Here is an 18468-nt window from a genome sequence, read left to right on the forward strand (position 1 = left end):
CTTGAGCATTATGGGTATTAATGGTAAACCAAAATAAATGGTAAGTTCAAACATGAAATTTCAGCCATTGGTCTTCATGTCATTCCAAATTGTACACTGTAAAAAAAAAAAAAAAAAAAAAAAAAAAAACGGGCTCCTCACAATACCTTCATGTCAAATTATTCATTCATTAATTTTCTTGTTGGCGTAGTTCCTTTATTAATCCGGGGTCGCCACAGCGGAATGAACCGCCAACTTATCCAGCATGTTTTTACGCAGCGGATGCCCTTCCAGCCGCAACCCATTTCTGGGAAACATCCACACATACACTATTGGACAATTTAGCCTACCCAATTCACCTGTACCGCATGTCTTTGTACTGTGGGGGAAACCAACTCAAATCAAATCAACTGAGCCGAGGTTCAAACCAGCGACCCATCAACCTTCTTGCTGTGAGGCGACAGCACTACCTACTGCGCCACTGCGTCGCCGTGAAATCAATTAGATTAACTTAATTGTTTTGGCAAATTGAAGTAGATTAAACATAAAACTAGTTAACAAAGACAATGCTCATTAATCAACAGTAAAACTGTAAATAAGCCAGTTGAGCTGTGGTCATATTGCACTTTCTCCCCATAGACTTCCATTCATGCGCATGCGAATGTGACAGACCGGAAACGCAAGCTTGTTTTGCATTTTAGTGCATTCGAAAGTTCAAGCTCCGTGAACTATGGCCTGTGAAATTATATCATGTGATTGCGTAAGATCAACACACACACACGCACGCACGCACGCACGCACGCACGCACGCACGCACGCACGCACGCACACACACACACACACACACACACACACACAGTAAAAGTCAGAATTATTAGCCCCCCTGTTTATTTATTTTTTTCCCCTAATTTGTGTTTAACAGAAGATTTTTTTTCAACACATTTCTGAACATAATAGTTTTAATAACTCATTTCTAATAAGAGATTTTTTTTTATCTTTGCCACGATGACAGTAAATAATATTTTACTAGCTATTTTTCAAGACACTTCTACAGCTTAAAGTGACATTTAAAGGCTTAACTAGGTTAATTAGGTTAACTAGGCAGGTAAGGGTAATTAGGCAAGTTATTGTATAACAATGGTTATTCCTGTAGATTATTATTTAAAAAATTGCTTAAAGGGGCTAATAATATTGACTTTAAAATGGATTTAAAAAAAATTAAAAACTGCTTTTATTCTAGCCGAAATAAAACAAATAAGACATTCTGCAGAAGAAAAAAATATTATCAGACATACTGTGAAAATATCCTTGCTCTGTTAAACATCATTTGGGGAATATTAAAAAAAAGAAAAAAAAATTCAAAGGAGGGCTAATAATTCTGTCTTCAACTGTATATCTTGAGTGTACAAAAGCAGTTAATCCGTGATGAAGCCTATTAGATCCAAGTCATATGAAAGTGTTTTCTAAAATATTACATCATTAAGAAAATGTCAGAAAAATAGTATGCTCGCAATTGGAAATGTCACCAATTTGGTCATTGTAAAATACTAGAAATGAAAATTCTGTAAGGAAGAAAAAGAAAGCCATACAGATTTGGTAAGGCAGACAGAAGACAGAAGTTTCATTTTTGAATGAACTATCCATTATAATTGGATTTATTGGATGATTGTCTTTCAGAAAGGCAGATTATCAACTGTCCATCTCTGAATAAAAATCAAATATGATATGCTTCAATCGTACATCCCATTGTACCATGTGTCCCATTGGATATTTAAGGCATATTCCACCCTCATTGTGTGTTTGTCCTTTAAATTCAAATCACTCAGTTATCAAAAAACGATAACACTGAAATTAAGTGCCAATGCATTACTGTCCCAACACAGAACTTCATATTCATCTCAGAGTTTGCTGTTCCTCTGAAATTGTGACACCAGTCCCAGCACCTGCTCCGAGGCCTTGATGACTTTATTGTGCAGGTAAGCGATGCTGTTAGTGCCAGTCTCTTGCAAAAAGTAGCGATAATTGACCATTATTCCACAGGAGTTGGCGATTCCTCTTGGGCTTGTATCGGCTTGCCAGTTTAGCCTCCACATGGTGGCGCCGTTCTGAAGGTGAAAGTTGGCTACGGGGTTGAGAGCGTACCCTCGTCGTTTTTCACCAAACAGATACCAAGCACAGAGCCGCATGAGCGCAGGCTCCAAAGCACGAACCAGACGGTCAGAGTGAATCCACTCGCTGGTGCTGATGAGTCTGCGCAGGGCCTCCAGAGCCGGGGCACCAGGAGCAGCTCCCGTCACGTCCTCCACTTCCCGCCACTCCTGCTCAGAGAGGAGCTCTGTGGCTCGACCCTCCTTCTTGTGCTGTCCCAAAGCCCCTTGGAGCCATAAGGAGAAGCCAGGGATCGGAGACAGACTGGAGAACTGGGCCATGTGTGGAAACTCGCTCTGCAAATACAGGTACACACTGACAGTTAACCCTTTAAAAATGTGTCTATACCACCAACAGACAAACAGAAATATAACTCATTTGTTTGTTATTCTTCTTATTATTAAATTGATAGTATTTAAGCTATCTATTTTAAACCCAAAAATGTTGTGATCAAGGAATGGTTATGAAAATTAATTATTAGCTTTTTTAACATCAGCGTTGTTAAAACTATACTACAACACATACCATAAACAACTGTTCTTTCTGGTTCTTGAATCTGATTGGCTGATAGCCGTGCAATATTCTGCCAGTAACATCACACAAAGGCCTCTTCGCCCTTCACCTTTGTGTATTACTCCACCCGATACATTCAGCAACAAGCAGAGAGACACTACAGTTTGACAAAAATTACTGCTGTTAGACAACCTAATGTACTTTTGAGGCTTTTTTTTGTCAAGAATGTAGTTGTTTAAAATGCAACTATGCAGTTTATTTATAAGAATAGGGCCTATTTAAAAATATTTACAATTTCTGAGAGAGCCCATCAGCGGCCATTAGCCTGCCATAGAGTAGACCAAAGACAGTTGATGTTTTCTATCCACAAGATGGCAACAGAACTGCATAATAAGCCCTAACGCTTAGAGGATTATAGTAGTCTGATTTCTAACTACAGCAGATCAAATTATTATCAAACTAGTGAGCATACCTGCCAACACTCACGTTTTTCCCGGGAGTATCCCATAATTTAGACCAATCTCCCGCAACCATCCTGTTTTTTATTTCTTCCGGAAAATTCCAGTAATTTCACCCCTCATCCTTTTTGGTACAGTCTGTAGACACCCCCAGGTTGCCAACTTTGGTACAGTACCCGATCGCAGAGGCTGCCCAAAACCCGCGGCATGATCAGTGTTGCCAGATTGGGCAGTTTTGAATTTGATGACATAGGCAGGTAGTGAAAATTTAGCCCCGGTCTTTAGTTATAAACCTGTTATGATCTCCCAAAGAGATGCCGTACCCCCCATTCTTCACATGCAAACGCTTACAACAGTTGTGATCTCCCAAGAATCTCCCAAGGCTTTTTTTTCGGGTTAAATTATTGTGATATCCCGATTGCAACAGAGATGTACTGTAGAGTGTAACACTGTAAGAAGATATCTCTGCAGACGGACGGCATTTCATGTCACGTTCGTCCTTATAATCTTCATCAGCTGTTTTGTCATCACTTTAGATATTACGCTTTAGAAAGTCGTTCAAACACTAGCTCTAAAGTGAAGTGAATTAGAAGGTGATTTAGTTTTTGACGTCAGCTGCAGATGTGAATAAATGGCAGAAGAAAGTAGTTCCAAATAAAAAGGGTTTTTAGAGTCTCCATGTTTGATTTTGTTTTTGTTTGATCACACTCGTAGCAGTGCAATATGGCTGTATATCAGTTCTGGTGGGACGCTATGCACGCTCCCACCAGTGCTAATATACAGCTATATCACACTGCTACGAGTGTGATATTGCTCATATAACACTGCAGCCAATTTTTTAAAAAATGCACAGTTAAAGAGATGTTTCACCTAATGTCAATTCTGTCGTCATTTACTCACACGACTTCTTCCGAACCAGTATGAGTTTTTTCTTTTTAATACAAGAGTTAAAAAAGTTTTTTTGAACAATGTTGGACATGAAATGCAAACATTGCATTTTTTTTCCTACTATGGATGTCAATGGTTAGAAGATTCTAACATTCTTTAAAAATATCTTTTGATTAAAACGAATGAATGAAATTGTTTGGGTGAAATATTCCTTTAACGGTGCATTTATAATAAAAAATAAAACTTTATAGTTACAAGATTAGTGTTAATAAGAGCTAAAAAATATTCTCCTAACTATTCTGTCTATACAAGCGTTTTAAATAAGGTTTTACACATTCAAGCCAGGTTTAGACTTCAGGAGTTCCAAAATCCTAACCGAGGATGAAATCTGTTTGGAGTAGGAGTATATTAGTTATTATGAGTTGATTTGTGAAGAAACTAAATGTTATTAACTGGCTCTTTTAATAAATCACAGAGATTTGAGTCAACTTAAGTTTACAGATTTGATTTACTGAAAAGCAGTTAGGCCCTTATTCTTAAAATGAAGTTATGTGTACAGTAGATGTTATCTTAAAACTTCAGTCAGAATTTAATTCACTGACAAGTGTTAAAATAAAAAAAACAAAAAAGTGTAAAAAATCCCCTTGATTTTGTTATAATATTAAAGAAAGCATTAAATAACCTTTCTCCTCAGTCTTTTTTTCTTCTTTATATCCCATCCAACCCGTTCCATTTGTACTAATTTAAAAACCATGTTGAACAAGTCCACCGTGTCTCTTTCTCTTTCCCACAAGGACATCGACACACTCATTTTCCATCCCACATTGAAGCCAAAGAGAGCACTGAACAAACCAAACGTGTCAGACGGGCCCCGGAGGAGCCGAGATTTGAAGCCTCAAGTCCATCGCACTTCCTCGTTCTTCGCCATGCATCACTCCTTCAGACAGGCAGGAGTGAAGGAAGATTAACCACGTCCAAGGGTCACTTTTCATTCATCAACTCAATTTACTGTAAAACATCGGTCAGCGGGTTTAAAGCTACAGAGGGAGAGAATGAAGCGCGAGGACAAGAAGAGAGTGCAAAAGAGCCTCGTGAGGATTCCGCTGAAAGACAAGCAAACCCTCCTCCCTTTTTCCTAAATCACACAGTGACCTTTCTCCACCTCTTTTTTTCTGTCTATCATCCATCCATCAAGCCGATCGTCCCCTTGTGGCACAGCTAGTCACCTTTACTCTTTCCAACAGCAGAAGTTCGATCTCCAGCTCTCACAGGTACTTTATACTTCTTTCAAACAACATAACACTTTCTCTAGATTATACAGAGATGTAACGACTGTCAACAATAAATAGAGAGTCATTTATAAACAGTTACTGTAATTAATTTATATTTAAAAGGGGGTTACTGATATATAGACTGATAAATACAAAACTGAATATGAGTTTTTCTGTGTCTGATTGCTAAAATAAACCCAAAAAATATTAATTAGATGATCTTTTTTGCTTTCAGAAAACTAGGTAACTTCTACAGATCTTTCTTTTACAAAAAAAGCATGTAGATAAAGTGCTCCTTATTTTACAAAAAAATATCTATGAAGTGCATGCTTGCAGATCAACCAGTGGAATTTGTAACTGACCAATGAGAATGACATTAAAAATAAGTGTTTATTGACAGATACGATATGACAGCTGACATTTATTGTAGATCATTATTAGTTACCATTAGGGTTGTTCTGATACTGATACTAGTATCACAAATACTCTCGCCAAAACAGCAAATCTGGGATCGGTATTGGTAGGTATTTGAAACTATAAACCGATCCAATACTCAGCTTTTTATGACATATGCTCCTTATTTTACAAAAAAAATATGAGACATGCTCATTCTTTTACAAAAATATCTATAATGTGCATGCTTGCAGACCAACTGGTGAAATTTATAACTGACCAATAACAATGACATTAAAAATAAGCATTTACTGATACTTAAATGACATCTGACATATATAATAGATCATTAATGGTTACCATAAGGGTTGTTCTGATACCGATATTACTATCGGAAATACTCGCCAATACAGCAAATATTCTGGCATTGGTATTGCAGAGTATTTGTAACTATAAACTGATCTGACACCATGGTTTTTTTTAAGAGACAAATGTTTTATATAGTTATACTGTAAAACTTTTTTTTTTCAGTTTTCAGGGTTTCAGTAAAGTAGAGTAAATGATATTGTTGAATGTCTGAAAATAAAATTGTCAGAAAAAAAAAAAATACTCACAGTACACATTTTTCATGTTTTATTAATGGATAAGTATGAAGCACACTGTAAAATAATTCTGTCAAGTTATACCGGAAGGGTTCCCATTTCATGAACAGCAGATTTAAGGACGTTCAATGACTTTTTATAGCACCTTCAATTTTAAAACAAACACCTTTGTAATTCACAGCCCAGCATATATAGTGCCATAAAACTACTTAAAATTTCACATTTGCTTAATATTTATGATCTATATATCAGAGTAATTTTCAAAAAGTTTGACTAAATTCAATGTTGGTAATATTTAAATGCAGTTTCTGAAATGTTGAAAAACAGTCAGCATTATTGTACAAGATTTAAATGTAGGATTTTTTATTTAAGAATTTCTCAGTTTTTTTTGCTCCGTTTTTGACAATTGAGTTTAATTGTTGAAATAAATACATAAAAAAAGCACTTTCAAGGAATGTTTGTTTTTAAGTACTTTAAAGCCCTTGAATGCATATGTTTGAAATTCCAGTACTTTTAAGAAGTGTGGGAATCCCGTACAGGGCTAGTAGTTTTCACATCTGTTTCCACAGATACATTCCAGGTATCAGTATCAGTATCAGCCAATACCCTGAGCTCAGGTATCAAAATCGATATCGGAAAGGAAAAAGGGTATATTAGAACATCCCTAGTTGCCATGGTAAATCTGTGTTAGCATCAAATGGACATTCATGTTTGGTGAAAACTATGATATCCATGCTAAATTTGTGCAAGGGTCACATAGATATTTCTATACTGAGATGAAAAGAATCTGATTCACACACACTTCAAAAACAAATTTCAACACAAATCCACAGCATCAACATGCACAATTTGCATGAAATATTATCTATCAGCTGCCCATTTCCACTCAACTGACGCCTTCAATCTCTCATCCGGGTAAATCAGCTCTGAGAACTGCAGAGAGCCCTTTACTAGGGTTAACCTCTATTACACAAACAGCCACTCGGCACTTTGTTTCAGCAACATTCTCACTCAAGCAAAACTCATCTGAATCTATAAACCTGAGTGCCTCTCGTTTCTTTTCCATTTAATTTCGCCTTCATCTGGTAAAGAGCCAGAGCTCTGTGACATGCCATGTGTCCCTCCTTCTTCATGTTATTGAGAGTGACAGATGAAATTTTATTAGTTTTCCTGTCTTTTTTTCTCTCTCTGCCTTTCAGATAGAAACATGCGCTACAGTCTGGCACTAGGTGATGCTGTGGGACAAATCTATTCAAGGTATGTCAATCAATTTATTGAATTAATTAGCATGTGACATTTAATTAACCACAAATTAGTATTTGTTGACAAAATCCCCTAGTCAGGGATCATTTGAATACATTATTGATGAACTCCCTTTATACATTTCATTTTAAACCCAGTAATGACTTTTTGTAGCAAACATACTGTACTAAATATGCTTTACATAAGTAGCATCCTTTCCTATTTATTAGGCTATAGTCATGTGTTAACAAACTTTGTCAGTCACACTTAAACCACAGTTTTCCTAATCCATCTACACTTATATATATATTATATATTTTGTTCCATGAAAGATGTAAGGGGGTCAAAACCATCAAATCCATGACTTGGGCTGCATTTACACGGCAGATCTTGATGGTAAATTCTGATTTTGTGACTGTATCCGATTTTATTTTTTGATGACCAGCTTACATCATCTTTTAAAAGTGACTCGTATCAGAATGTCTGCATTTACATTGCACACTGCAAAAGTGCAATGACCGAGAAAAAAGCAGGCACTGACTGACAGCTGATTATAAAAGAGCGCTCTTTCTCCATTCCTGCATTTAATCTAATTGCAGATATTTTTTTATTTTATTCTTTTTGGCAAGTTGTTTTACTATAGTTTGACAGAAAAATTCTCACTTGGCCATTTCTTTCCATCTAGGCCTTTTTAAACCTCTGAGCACTGGAATGTAATGTCCATGGCGTGATTTATGCATGTGATGTATTCAATAGTTTTAGATTAGTTTAGATTGGTTACATGGCGAATATTGCTCTCCCTCTCTCTCGCTCGTTAAGATGCTTAAAAAGATGCTACCTGTGCTGCATGACAATATAAAAGCTTTTTTAGTCCTCGTGTATGAGACTTAATGTTTGCGACTCTGCTGAAGTCTGTTCTGAAATAAAAGTGCCAGAGTTGTTGTCATGTGCCACTCGCATTGACACTGCACTCGCATGTGCACACTGCAGACACAAGTGCATGGATCTGATTCATATTGGATAACATGTCACACATAAACAAGGCCTGAATCTGATTTCAGTGAGTCAGAATCCATGTGTGTGTTTTTTTTTTTTTCAGCTTACACATACATGGGTCATAACCCAATCTGTGCCACAAGGGAGAAAAATATCGGAATTGAGTCACTTGAACTATGCAGTGTAAAAGCAGCCTTGGATTATCTGTGATATAACTTCTTTTATTTACAGGTGATCCTCTTTGCATGCGACCTGTCATCTGTCATTTTAAGCTTATTGATTATGCTTATGCTGATTATGCTATTGATTATGCAGCTTCAGAACGTTAGAAGCTGGTGCTGTATATTTAAGATTTGTACAGTATATAACTGCTTTTAGCATCTAATGATACATTTTAAAGGGGACCTATTATGCAATCACTTTTATAAGGGGTTTAAACACAGTTGTGTAGCAGCAGTGTGTGAATATAACCAACTTCTAATGGTAAAAGTTAATTCATTTTATATTTTATAAATCACAATTATATAAAAACAGTCTGCAGAAACACTTTGATTAACATTCTCCCTTTGTACGTGTCATCAGAGGGGAAAATCCCGGCCATTAGTGACCATCTTTCCCTCATTAGCATATAACATTAGTCTTGTTTTTTAATCTACCACTAGGCTAACACATCTCCACCTTCTCTTGAAAAGAGCACAATCTCATTTGAATTTAAAGCGACAGTCACCAAATTGGCACAATTAGAATCAAATCCTAAAATTTTCAAAGAGCCATAAAACATTATTTGTGGGGTAGTTTGGGCTGAAACTTCAAAAACACACTCCAAGGACATCAGTCTTATTTTGCATCTTGTAAAAAGAGGCCTAATATCTAATATTATCTATATAAATATATACAACGCTATAATTTAGCATATTTAACACACAAATGTCAATTAATTGTTTTCCCCCTTTAATAAATATTGTTTTTATAATGTCTGTAACCACAAAATTATTTCTAAATGAACTCTTTCATTCTATTATAGTATATGTAAATAGGTAAAGTCACGTTTGCTAATTTGCTTATTTGATAGAGATGCGTTTCTTTTTCTCAGATTAATATTTATTGGTAGAGAAAATCTATTTGTTCACTTCTTCTATTTATCCTTTGACTTTGTATTTCAATTTCGACTTTATTTGCACTCAACCTGCAAATTAGAATCGAACACAAATCCATCAATTTCTCCTTTCTGGCTGTTCTGTCTTCTTGTTGGTTAGTACAAGACATTTAAGACCATTTTACAACCACAATGGATGAAATTTCAGACTTACACAAGGCTAAACACTAAAGATTTTTTATGACCAATTTAAAATCATAAAAAACATTAAAAATGTTATTGTAAGGAAGATAATTAAACCATGTTAATAAGTAAATAGAGTTAATGAATAAATGTTTCTTAAAACTTTTATCAAAATATATTGTTAGTGATTAAATGGGTGTTGGCCCAACTGGGTATAGCTTTACATTGAAAATTAAGACCCGTTTAAAATGATTTAAGAGCTACAACACACTATTTAAGTGGATTTAAGAATTTTTTTAAATTTAGGACCCTGCAGATTCCCTGTAGTGCACAACTATTATCCAGCTTGGCTAAAAAAGTTAAATCACTTAGCCCGTGACTTGGTGGTCAGCGGGAGGGTCATGTTTCCCCAATGGTGTGACTTCATTTGAAAATGATCAATGATAATATATAGTCACTCTTTATTGCAAGCTACAGTTATTGCTATTAATAAACCAGAAATATATGCAAAACTATGACTTTTTCCTTCTTAAAATCTTAATTCGCTGCTTTGTAATAGTCATTACAGTTGTAGTTAAGTGTATGTATTAGGTAGGATTAGGGATGTTGAATAAGATCATGCAGAATACACTTTATAATTATTTATAAACAGCTAATATCTTAATAATAGGCAGGCAGTAAGCCACTACACTGTATAAAATGCTGGGATCCACATGTGTTGGGAAAACATGAAGGAATTAAGTTTAATCTTATTAGTTTTTACAAATTTAAGTGGATAAAACAATTAAATTGTCCACAAAAAAGCTTAAGAATTGTGTTGTTTCAGCTCATTTTAAATAAGTCTGAACAAACAACAAACATATTTTAAGTGGTTAAAGAGCCCATATTATGGGTTTTTGAAAATTCCCCTCCATGTAGTGTGTAACACAGCTCTAAGTGAAGTGAAGTATCCAGCTAAGGCTTAAATCTGTAAGAATACAGTGTTTAAAACTGTTGATTCATCTATAAAAGAGTCGACTCATAGTGCTTCGAACGAGTCGCCTTGATACCGACTCATTAGGTGTTTCGCCATGACGTACGAACGAAACCAAGTTATTCACGTGCACGCGCAAACCCGGGAGATTTCAAACCTGAGGCCCCGCCCTCTGACGCAGAAACCCAGACACACACACACCCACAAACACACACAAACATGCCGGTTGATTGAAGTCACACTGCAGATGGATATATTGAGTCTCTACCCAAAGATGAAACCTCAGCATTATAACCAAGCAGTTGGAAACTTCTGGAAGCTACATGCTACAAAGAATACTTCATCTGAGTTTGTTAAAGGAAGGATCAGTAAAGAGTAACTGATGGACGTCAGGATGGGTTTCTTCCATTTCTCTAGTGTAAGTACGTGCGGTTAAAGTTGTTGCCTCGTTTACTCTAGCTTGCAAATGTATTTAGTTGTGATTTGTTACTTGTAACCGCGTGTACTGTATCAGGTTAACTGGATATATTATCTTATCGCGTGCAAAGTCACGTTAAAAACGCGACGCGTGCTGCTTTGTTATTGGAGCTCCGTGCTAGAGTTCTGCTCCCGCGATTTATTCGGAAATTTATTCCCGCGCCGCAGAAATCTGGCGCGGGGACAGCCGCGGGAATAAATTTCCGAATAAATCGCGGGAGCGGTCGGTAACGGGTTTAATTTGGGACGGGAGCGGGCTGTCTAGCAATATCACGGATATTGCTATGCGAATTAGAAAGAGAGAGTCTGCTTGGTATGAGAGAGCGTATGAGAGAGAGCGAGAGAGAGCGAACGAACGAACGAACGAGCTCTGTGTGCTTTGTGCTGTGTGTATGTGTCTATACAGACAGCTTGGCTGTCTGGACTGTATACTGGTTGATTTTTGGTTGTGTTCTCCGCTCTAGCGGGACCGGGCGCGGCGGGCAGAAAACGGAGCGGGTTCTCAGGCTAAAACCTGGCGGGTGCGGGCGGAAGCGGGAGCGTTGTCATCCGGAGGTGTGTGTGTGTTTTTGTGTGTGTGTGGTATGGCGAGTACACGACTGTCTCCTTCGTTCGGTTATCCGTGGCACTATCCACTCGCCATAGTGTGGCAGCTAAAATTCACGCCTACACTATCGAGCGTGTATGAACTGTGATTACTTTTTAAATTGCTGATTAGCTATTGGCAATTTCCCTCTCTGACTGAAGGCAGTCGACCAATCGCCTCCAACTGTCATCGGTCCAATCAGCGCAGATTAGCTCCGCGCTAAGGAGGGGTTTGGGAACAAATGAATCACTGGACGATTCATACAGGAGTTGCTGGGATAATTAGGTAAAAATAAATGCAGATTATAAGACCATGAAAGTGTTTTTTGACCTTGCATGCATATTAGACTGTTGTTGGAGACCCTTACAACCAAGATATGACCCTATTTCATGTATAATATGGGCTCTTTAATAGTGAGAATTGTTATTAAAACTAAAGTATCTAAAATCTAAGATGCTTAAAAAACAATTACCAAAAACAATTATCACAGACTGTTTTTAAATAATAAGTGTGCTTCCTATTATCTTTCTGACTCATTTTGTAAACAGCTGTAGTGATCATCACTAGCACTACTCTTTAATCTAAGTTAATTTCTCATAGACTGCTTACCTGTAGTTCTCGGACCACCCTCTTGATCAGGTAATTGCCCAGCTCCACCCCCTGCAGTCCGGCCTGGGTGGAAGAGATGGAGTAGAAGATGGCGGCGTTGATTTTATTCACATCCTCATCTGCATCAAGAGTGGCAAACTCTCTCACAATGCCCTGGAAAAATAAGGGACACAATAAATTAATAGACTCACCTGGGACTGAATGCAGCTGTTGGCAGAATCGTGGGCCATAATGAACAATTGCGTACACTCGGGACACGCTGTCTTTGTCCCCCTTCTTACTCCACTACTTCCTTTTTCATTTCCACAGTTTTTTCTTTTCCATTTATGGACCAAATAGCATGTTCACAGTCTATTTAGAGCAAGACGTTGCAGGTGATTAGGGTAAACTAAAAAGTTACCACCATACTTAATCGATTACATTAAATATCACAGATTTTTTTTTTTTTGTATTACGGTTTTCTAAAATGTTGCTTACATATAGTATGCAAGTGAGGTGTTATTCAATGAAATATGTGCTAGTTTGTATACATTTCTAGCAAATAAATCAGAAAAATAAAGTAAAGGTAAAATCAGGTAAAAAATAAATAAATAAATAAAAATGTAAAAAAATTATATATATATATATATATATATATTGGCACATAGAGTCAATGGTTTTTGAATGGTCAATCTTTTTATTACTCCAATCAGAAAATTCAGCAAAAAGGAAAAACTACAATTTTTTATTTTATAAAATATACTCCAAAATCAGGGAAATTTTATAAAAAATAATTTATTTTTTATTATTTGTAAAAAAGCTTTTAGAATACAGATATGATAAAACTGTAAAGTTTGATATACAGCGGGAAAAATAATGTTTCTCCGGGAACATATTTCTAAAGGTACTGTTGACTTGAAAATCTCCCCAGATGTTGGTAACAACCAAATAAATCCATATAGGCAAAGAAAACAAATCTAATTAGTTTACAAATTACGTATTGAACACATGAAGAGAGATAGGTGTAAAAAGGCAGTGAAAGCCCAGAGAGCAGCTGAAATCTCTCAGTATTTATTCAGCAACCCTCTGCCCTTCATCATTGTAAATGAATTTTAGCTGCTTCAGTCCAACATCTACATTATCAGTATGATAAAGATTAAATGTCCAGGGTGGACATTTCAGCAAGACAATGATCCAAAACACAGCCAAGGAAACTTTCAAATGCTTTCAGAGAAAGAAAATCAAGCTGTAGAATGGCCCAGCCATTCCCCTGATTTAAATCCAATATAAGATACATCCGATTTGATCGACGAGACCCATAGAACCATCAAGATTGTTACACTCTGTTGAATTCTATGAAAAATCTCACACCTGAGCAATTCATGTTATTTTCACTCTCTATATAAGAGGCGTCTTTAAGCTGCCATCACCAAAAAGCCTTTTATATAAAGTTTTAAATACGTTTCAATAATAAGGTACTTTCTCCTTGTCATTTGATAGTTATTACGCAACAATTTTTTTAGGCTGTTTTTTTTTTGTTTTATTTTATTTTACAAGAGTTTACACTTAGCTGATGACTGATATATAAAGCAAGTTTGGCATGCTGAGGTCCTTGAGCCCTGGGCTCCCTCTCGTTTGCAAGGTGACAGGGGAGCTCTGTGCTCAGGTAGGTCTTGAGAACTCCCCCTTTTTTGATAAGAGCTGATGACAGTAAATGATTGCTATGAAGAGATATGCTGCTGGATGAGAGTTTGACTGCAGTGCTTAAAATTTACTTATGGTGCATGTTTTTGGAATGTGGGAGGAAACCGGAGAACCTGGGGAAAGCCACTAGAGGACGGGAAGAACATGCTAACTTCGCACAGAAACAACAGGCGGCCTGTTTAAGGACTAGAACCGGTGACGTTCTTGCTGTGAGGCAACAGTGTTAATCACTGGCTCAATGTGCCGCCCTACATTGATTAATGCAGAACCAGCAGTATTCAATCATAATCACGTGTTCTCTTCAAACTAGTTTATAAATAAACTTTACTTATGTTGGTATTGTTTGGGTTTTTACCAAAAACTGGTTCAATTCCATGTCAATAGCTCCTTTAGAAATATTATTCCCAGGAAAAACATGACACGTTCAAGACAAAATCTTTCTGATGTATATAAATGCTGCTGAATTAATTGAGAATTTTTTATTGTATTGTATTCTAATTGAAATCTACAGACACAAATTCATAAAGTGCAACAAAAGAAACACTTTTTTGTGTGATCTTTTCTTTAAATTAAAAAAAAAAAAAACTTCCTGAAAAGGCCAAAAATACCTAAATTGAGAGGCCTTAAATTCTGACCATGAGCCAGCAATTATGATTTATTTGATGTAATAACTTTGATGTAATTTCCCTATTGTGTTCACCTGGATATTATTTGCTATGTCCTCAGTTAAAGCAACATGCAGCACCACCAGTGGTTCTCCGGGCATGGATGCGTGGGTAAAGGCGTAACACCTCCGGTTTGGCCCTACTCTGCGCTTCAGATCTGTCCAGTTTCTCACAGGGTGCACCGCTTCGTACCTGGAGAAAAAAAAAAAGAAACTCAACTAAGAAGGCAAATAAAAGGAGTTGTTTCTACCTCTAGGAGAGAGATCTTACTGGCTGATCTTCTGAAGGATTTCGCATGGGGACTGCCAAGTGATTCTTTCAAGTCGGAGGAGCCCAACAGAGAACCATTCAGACAGAAGAGCCTTCAGAGTGCTGTTCAGGTCCTAACACACAAACATACATAAACAGAGAGGAGTATAGATGAAGAATGTGAGAAGGGTCTTCAACACCAAAAAACTCATTTAGCACAAAACTAGTATAATATTTGTGTTAATTTAAATATGTTCATAAAATTGTACATTTTAAGGGAAAAGTTGTGACCCAATCTGGATTATTTTTCTAGTGTTAGCTTACTATTTTTATATACAATAATATATGTATGTGTATTACAGTAATATTTCGTTTTTTATTGTTTTTGGAAACAACTATTTTTATTTTAAACATTGTCATACAAATTGATAAAGTTTAAAATTTTCAGTTTAGCAAAAAAATACTAAAATAATATGTAACTCAAGATAAATTCATACACTGAAAGAAATAATAATGATTATATTAAATAATACAGCAATAACATATTTTTCTAATCTATATACTTTCAATGTCCATCAATTAAACAAAAGAGTCACAATCTAGACTCTCCAAAAGTCAAAGAACATAAAATTAACAGCAATCTTTAATGTTAGGTCACTTTAAAGTTTATATATTTTAGCATATTTATTAAAAATGTAAGATCTAAGATTACTATTTAAGTGTTATTTATTTTTTATTTTCTTTCAGTATAGTTTCAATTTAATTTGTTTTCAGTTCGGAATTTTAATGCTTCATTCCATATCCAAACTTGTTTTGATTGGTTTACAAAATTATTAACAATATTATTATATCTTAAATAAACATTCCTAAAAATAACCCTGGACTAAAAATAAATCAAATAATTTCCTCATATGTAGAAATGTTGGTATTAATTTATTTTGATGGTCCCTTTAACGCATTTTGTTGAATTTAAGTTAAATTGCATCAGTTAAAGAATTATTAGCCCCCCTTTGATTTTTTTTTCTTTTTTAAATATTTTCCAAATGATGTTTAGTAGAGCAAGTCAATTTTTACAGTATGTTTGACAATGTTTTTTTCTTCTGGATAAAGTCCTATTTGCTTTATTTCAGCTAGAATAAAAGCAGCTTTTAATTTTTTAAACACCATTTTAAGGACAATATTATTAGCCCCTTTAAACTAAATTATTTTTCGATAGTCTACAGAACAAACCATCTTTATACAATAACTTGCCTAATTATACCAACCTGCCTAGTTAACCTAATTAACCTAGTTAAGCCTTTAAATGTCACTTTAAGCTGTATAGAAGTGTCTTGAAAAACACCTAGTCAAATATTATTTACTGTCATCATGGCAAAGATAAAATAAATCAGTTATTAGAAATAAAACTCGTGTTTACAAATGTCTTGAAAAAAATTAAGAAATTGAAATTGGGGGGAAAAAAGCAGGGGGGGGGGGGGGGGGGCTAATAATTCTGACTTCAACTGTACATGCTAACTAATTCTCATTAGATTATAAGTAGACTGTTAGTTTGGGTTTAGTGTAAGTTGACATGTACTTGCAAAGTTTCTTATAGTCAGTTAAATGTGTTGAAGGAGCAGTATTTGGCATGTGCTGTAGTTGCAATGGAACTTTTAGCCAACAAAATGTGCAATACAGACCATCAAAATAAAAAAATACAGAAATGTTAGCAAAGATTATAAAATTCTTCAAAAACTATTGTGGAAATTGTTATTTCATGTTAGCTAACACATTGTCGAATAGTTAAAAAATAAACTGTTAGATTTTAATGTGCAAACATTTTGTAAATTATGTTCAAATTAAGACAGAAAAACTTTTTTTTTCATTACAATCACAAAAGTTATAAAATCCTAAAGCAAAATGCTTCATTTCCAATGCAAACCTTTCTCCTCACTAGGCCTGATATATATTTTTTCTTGTATGATATGTTGCACCGAAATATATTACGATAAACGACATTATTGTCGTTTTAAGACCATTTTATGCCACTCATTGTATGATGCCAGAATTCCAGTATAATATCATCACAATGCATTTACACTCTTCCAAAGAACAGATCATATTTTAAGAATATTTCATTTAATTATTGTTATTTTAACTATTTATTAATTAGGCATTGCAATCAGAATGTGAAAACACATATCCTAAATAAATAATAACATATGTTAACAAAAACAAAAGTGCAGGGTAAAAAAGCAACAGAGGCTGTGATATCTGCTACCTACAATATACCATACTATAGTAATTTAGAGTAAACACTGTAGTGTTTTTTTTTTTACCATACAGACACTGACACCTCCAATGGAGATAAAGCACAATCAGCTAAAATGTTGCTAGAATTAGTTTTTATATACAGTATGGACGATATATATTGCATCACTAAAATGATTGAGGTCATGTTCATGTGTTGTACAGTATATTCATATATTGATTATTGTGACAGGCCCACTCCTCACTAAATTTAATGTTAAACAGGTCATCCAGAAACGCTCCCACCATTGGAAAAAGAGCTTATTTACAATTCATCTCAAAAGTGTAAGCACAAAAACCAGCCAGTTTAATCCTAAGAGTCAACGAGAGTGTTGAAAACGGTCATGCAAAACGAAATCATGTGTAAAAAAAAACCTTGACTAATGTCATAAATGGACTTCAGGGAGAGAGGGAAATAATAATCCGCTGCAAAAGTGCAAAGCATAGCTGGTTTAATATTGTAATTCATGTGCAATAAGCAGCGATATTCAAGAATCATTCTCAGTACAGCTGCGCTCATAATGGCGCATAATTATAAAGTGTGCAGCTTCCGTCGAGGGAATTAATATTTCACAGCCACTTTCGCAGAACGTGTGAAGCAACTCACAGTCGCTGCCATTTCATCTGTAGCGTATACAACACTTTCAGAGGAGTCTCGTTTTCCCTCTGTCTGTTTATTTGCTTTGGCGGTGCTCTCATTAGTGCGCGGGATCTGTTAGTGTCCATTGGAGGACGCTGAAAGATTTCTGTGGTAAACACCGTTCCATTTCATCAAAGAGCTGTTGCTCACCACATGAGGAATGATGCTGAACTCTCCCTCGAGGGTCAGATTTCTTTCATAATGGTGATGAGCAACACAACACGCATACAAATAGCCGGATCTATGGTGTACAAAGTGCCTCAGAAAATGCTAGGCTAGAAGCTCCTGCGGATTTTTGAGCTTAGCCCCTTGTGCATCAATTTAAAGTTACGCAAAATGTTCACAGACGACAAAACTGATCAAGTTAAAAAAAAACAACATCTTATTTGAAATTGTTTTGAGGCTTTCACTGATGTTTCTTTAGCCATCAGTCATGATGATAACTACTAGAAATTAATTTGTTTTTTTAAACCTTAATAATTGCAGTTTATTTATATAATGCCATATTATTTATAATATAATCTAATA

At 35.6% G+C, this 18468-nt stretch overlaps 1 protein-coding gene and 1 long non-coding RNA gene across 2 annotated transcripts in view; one reads left to right on the top strand and one right to left on the bottom strand.

The window, feature by feature from the left end:
* The first annotated feature begins 1579 nt into the window (after positions 1 to 1579).
* LOC141378731 (uncharacterized) lies at positions 1580 to 7847 on the top strand. Its single transcript, XR_012393989.1, has 3 exons — positions 1580 to 2435; positions 4781 to 5257; positions 7452 to 7847. It is a non-coding gene; the product is annotated as an uncharacterized lncRNA (long non-coding RNA).
* The window catches only part of mlycd (malonyl-CoA decarboxylase), a 41249-nt gene continuing 24379 nt past the window's right edge, over positions 1599 to 18468 (bottom strand). Inside the window, 4 exon segments of the mRNA NM_001089503.1 lie at positions 1599 to 2423; positions 12415 to 12567; positions 14798 to 14954; positions 15033 to 15145. Of these exon segments, the coding sequence (NP_001082972.1) occupies positions 1878 to 2423; positions 12415 to 12567; positions 14798 to 14954; positions 15033 to 15145 (969 nt within the window). The 3' untranslated portion in view covers positions 1599 to 1877.

This window comes from Danio rerio, chromosome 18, assembly GCF_049306965.1.
Source record: "Danio rerio strain Tuebingen ecotype United States chromosome 18, GRCz12tu, whole genome shotgun sequence".
In the NCBI taxonomy this organism is placed as follows: Eukaryota; Metazoa; Chordata; class Actinopteri; order Cypriniformes; family Danionidae; genus Danio; species Danio rerio.